Below are 4,392 nucleotides of genomic sequence, written 5' to 3' on the forward strand. Positions count from 1 at the left end.
TATTATTCTCGATAGAAAACAGAAAAGATAAATTATATAAAATTCAATAAATTGAATTTTATTTAGTAAAACGATCTTAGAAGAAAGACAATTATTGACCATTTCCAGGAGATGTCACGTGAACACTACATATTTGATACGCAACATATATAATTCTTTTAAAAATAAATATAACATTAAATATATTGAAACTAATTTTTTTATATTTCTACTAGTTTGTTATTGAACATAATTTTAGAGTTAACGAGATTCTTGCTAAAAACTAAAAACTAAAAATTAATCACATTAAACCCAACATTTCTCATTGGAATAATTTTCAATTAGATACAATTTTTTTATTTATCTAACAATAAGGAACAATTATCCGAATTATATCATGTTTGATGTCATTTTAAACGCAAAAATTTCATTAATTTATTTCAATTACTTTCAAAAAGATCAAATAAAATATAAAAGTTTTAGTTTTTATTTTATGGATATTTAAAGTTATGAATTATTATACATAACGAAAAAAAAGTTTTCGATATTATTGAAAGCGAGAGCGAGAACGAATAAGAGCAAGCGAGATGACGTATCGTCAAAAGAGTTCCGAAGTCTCTTACGCGACACACCCTTTCTCTATAGTATGTCACGAGTATGTCATCTTATCAGAATAGAAAATAAAATGCATTTTATTCGTTTGAAAGTAATTTTAATGGAATAATGAGAATTTTGCAATTAAAATGACATCAAACACGACATATGTCGGATAAATGTAGTTAAATATATAATCCAAATTTTTATTACCAGACTAATTAAAAATTGTCCGATTTATATCGTGTTTGGAGTCATTTTAATCGAGAGTGCGAGCGAGTTGACCTATCATCAAAGAGTTCCGAAGTCTTTAGTAATCGGTTTTCTCGCTTTCTCTATCCATTCGCAACTCACGAGAATGCAAACATCTTATAAATTAAAAACTAAAACTTTTATTTTGTATTTTATCGATTTGGAAATAATTTTAATGAATTAATGAGATTTTTATGATTAAAATGACTCCAAACACGATATAAATCGAACAATTTTTAATTAGTCTGATAATAAAAATTTGGATTATATATTTAACTACATTTATCCGACATATGTCGTGTTTGATATCATTTTAATTGCAAAATTCTCATTATTCCATTAAAATTACTTTCAAACGAATAAAATGCATTTTATTTTCTATTCTGATAAGATGACATACTCGTGACATACTATAGAGAAAGGGTGTGTCGCGTAAGAGACTTCGGAACTCTTTTGACGATACGTTATCTCGCTTGCTCTTATTCGTTCTCGCTCTCGCTTTCAATAATATCGAAAACTTTTTTTTCGTTATGTATAATAATTTATAACTTTAAATATCCATAAAATAAAAACTAAAACTTTTATATTTTATTTGATCTTTTTGAAAGTAATTAAAATAAATTAATGAAATTTTTGCGTTTAAAATGACATCAAACATGATATAATTCGGATAATTGTTCCTTATTGTTAGATAAATAAAAAAATTGTATCTAATTGAAAATTATTCCAATGAGAAATGTTGGGTTTAATGTGATTAATTTTTAGTTTTTAGTTTTTAGCAAGAATCTCGTTAACTCTAAAATTATGTTTAATAACAAACTAGTAGAAATATAAAAAATTAGTTTCAATATACAGGGTGTCCTAGACCACACGTACACCCCTTTTCTTTCAAAAACTAAGCATTTTAGAGAAAAACGTTTTCGACAAAAATTGTATGATTTTGAGGGGAACATAAGATGGTGTCATTGGTTTGACCTTGGATGGCATCGTTAAGGTGAGGTCAAGGACACCTTTAATTTCTTAAATGGAACCACCTATTTTTTATTACATATTCTTATAGCTTATGTCGAGAGCTTTCCAAAACACTGTGATAAAGTATTTTTTCATCAAGTACTTTTCGAGTTATAAGGCTTGAAGTAATTTCTTAATTTTACATAAACCATAAAATATCTAATAAAATATTCATTTTTGGATTATCTTACCTTAATACTTTTATGTACAAAATAATGAGAGGAATCGATTGGTGTAAAGAAAACATAATTGTTTCGAAAAAAAAAATGTAATTGTTAATTGCAAATTACATTTTTTTTTTCGAAACAATTTTGTGTTTTCTTTACATCAATTGATTCCTCTCATTATTTTGTACATAAAAGTATTAAGGTAAGATAATCGAAAAGTGAATATTTTACTAGATATTTTATGGTTTATGTAAAATTAAGAAATTATTTCAAGCCTTATAACTCGAAAAGTACTTGATGAAAAAATACTTTATTATAATGTTTTGGAAAGTTCTCGACATAAGCTATAAGAATATGCAATAAAAAATAGGTAGTTTCATTTGAGAAATTAAAGGTGTCCTTGACCTCACCTTAACGATGCCATCTAAGGTCAAACCAATGTCATCTTATGTTCCCCTCAAAACCATACAATTTTTGTCGAAAACGTTTTTCTCTAAAATGCTTAGTTTTTGAAAGAAAAGGGGTGTACGGGTGGTCTAGGACACCCTGTACAACAAGGATGTTCATGGAAATTATTATTATGGAAAAATTGGGATACGCTGTGATATTTCACGCGTTGGGGTTCGTATTCTGCTTGGGATCTACAGGAGGGGCAGAAATAAGCACCTTGGCAGAGATATCCGTCGACCTCTTCGTGCTCTACGTGGGATAGAGTGTCCATGAGTGCTCATGCAATTTTAACTCGAGGTTCCCTCCTCGTTAATGGAGAGAGTAGAAGAATAGGTAGCTCTAAATATCCTTGCAAGGTTGTGAGTGCAGATCGTGCAATTAGCCAGTGGCCTTGGGAGCTTTCCATCAAGGCATTTAGACGACACACATCGACACAGTGTCACACGTGGTGCTTTCCAACAACGACACGCCACAGCACGGTCGAACACAGCTGTAGAGCATAGTCGAACACAGAGTCTGGTTCATGGCTGCCAATCTTCGAATGATATTATAGGGATGTTTCATTTGATACATGTGGTATACCATAAGTTAATATTTTCTTTTTCATAGTTTTGTGAGAAGTATATACGATTTGTACAAAATATATAGCATTTTAGCACTCAAATTTGCCTAACTTATTTCGATATAAATTATTTGGAACATTTGAATGCTAAAATACCATATATATTCTGTACATACATAAGAATTATTAATCATATTTTTATACTTTTGCAGCAATGTATATTTGCAAGCATTGCAACAAACAAATTCCGTTATTCGATGATATTTCCACCCATAATTGTTTTTTGGGGAAGGCTGTATTTATGGAAGAAAATAATAATGTTTTATTTTATTGTGAAGAGGATAAACGTGAGTATAGTAACAGAATTTATTATCTATTTTAGTTTACACATGTTGACCTGTCCGTAAATGATGAATGCGAGCAGGTTATAATAATAAATTTTTAAATTGTACTTTAACTTTTTATAGAAATGCCTTGTTCACAAAGCATTGAAAACAATAAAGAAGATGCGACGCAATTGTCAAATTCAACAAGTAAAGAACGTATATAATATTTAACTCAAATATAAATATAAAATATATAGAATGTATGAGGATATATAAATATATAAATATATGTGGATATTTTATTTATATTTACATATATTTTTACAGATGCCATTTGGGATCGAAAAGCAACATTGGCAGCTATAAGTCTTTATGAGGCAAATATGAACATGATGGATCATCCTAAAAAAAAGGGAAAATATGGGAGGCAATAAGAATTGGACTGTTGGATTTTGAAATAGAGGTATTTGTTTTGTTAAAAGGCAGGTGTACGGTATACCTTTCTGTGAAATATTTGCAATTTGCATTTTGAGCGAAAAAATTAAAGCATTGTAGGACTTTATCGATTTATCATTCTGAATATAAGACATTTGGAGAGGTTCATATTTTTTAAATATCGAGTAAATTTTTTAATAAAAAGATTTCAATACTTTTCAAGTTAATCCCGTACATACATACAAACGAAATATTTATATAATAGAATAGTATAGAAGTATAAGATATAGATGCAGTTGCACTGCTTTTTTTATTTTTCAATTTAAATTTAATAAAAGTATGTCTTAACACTGCGAACACCCTTTTATATTTTAGATGACGAACGATCAAGTGCGATGGAAAATCAATGCATTAGTGAAAAATACAAAGAAGTGGTAGATAATAATTCATTATCAGGAAGGGCTCGCATGGATTTCGAATATTTCGAGCAGATGGATGAAATTCTCTGACCGCGGCAGCGCGCCATTGCTGGGCAAACTGTATCATCAAAGTTAACATCGAAAACATCCAATCCTTGTACTTCAATTTCTTTAGAAAGTTCTTCGTGTGCATCTTC

The 4,392-nt window shown here is 29.2% G+C and overlaps 1 protein-coding gene across 1 annotated transcript; it reads left to right on the plus strand.

The window, feature by feature from the left end:
- The first annotated feature begins 3,218 nt into the window (after nucleotides 1-3,218).
- Nucleotides 3,219-3,775, plus strand: LOC145972348 (uncharacterized). Its single transcript, XM_083100905.1, has 3 exons — nucleotides 3,219-3,362; nucleotides 3,483-3,557; nucleotides 3,669-3,775. The coding sequence occupies exons 1-3, from the start codon at nucleotides 3,230-3,232 to the stop codon at nucleotides 3,773-3,775; spliced, it is 315 nt and encodes a 104-aa protein (XP_082957031.1). The 5' UTR covers nucleotides 3,219-3,229.
- The last annotated feature ends 617 nt before the right edge of the window (nucleotides 3,776-4,392 follow it).

Source organism: Camponotus vicinus, unplaced genomic scaffold (assembly GCF_025532165.1).
Source record: "Camponotus vicinus isolate PSW18456_S1 unplaced genomic scaffold, iyCamVici1.0 SCAF_5, whole genome shotgun sequence".
In the NCBI taxonomy this organism is placed as follows: Eukaryota; Metazoa; Arthropoda; class Insecta; order Hymenoptera; family Formicidae; genus Camponotus; species Camponotus vicinus.

Excerpts from the sequence above, each read along its gene's own strand:
- LOC145972348 (XM_083100905.1), top strand. The coding sequence starts at position 3,230 with ATGTATATTTGCAAGCATTGCAACAAACAAATTCCGTTATTCGATGAT. Across the intron at positions 3,363-3,482 it reads TTATTGTGAAGAGGATAAAC|AAATGCCTTGTTCACAAAGC; the intron begins GTGAGTATAGTA and ends AACTTTTTATAG. Across the intron at positions 3,558-3,668 it reads AAATTCAACAAGTAAAGAAC|ATGCCATTTGGGATCGAAAA; the intron begins GTATATAATATT and ends ATATTTTTACAG.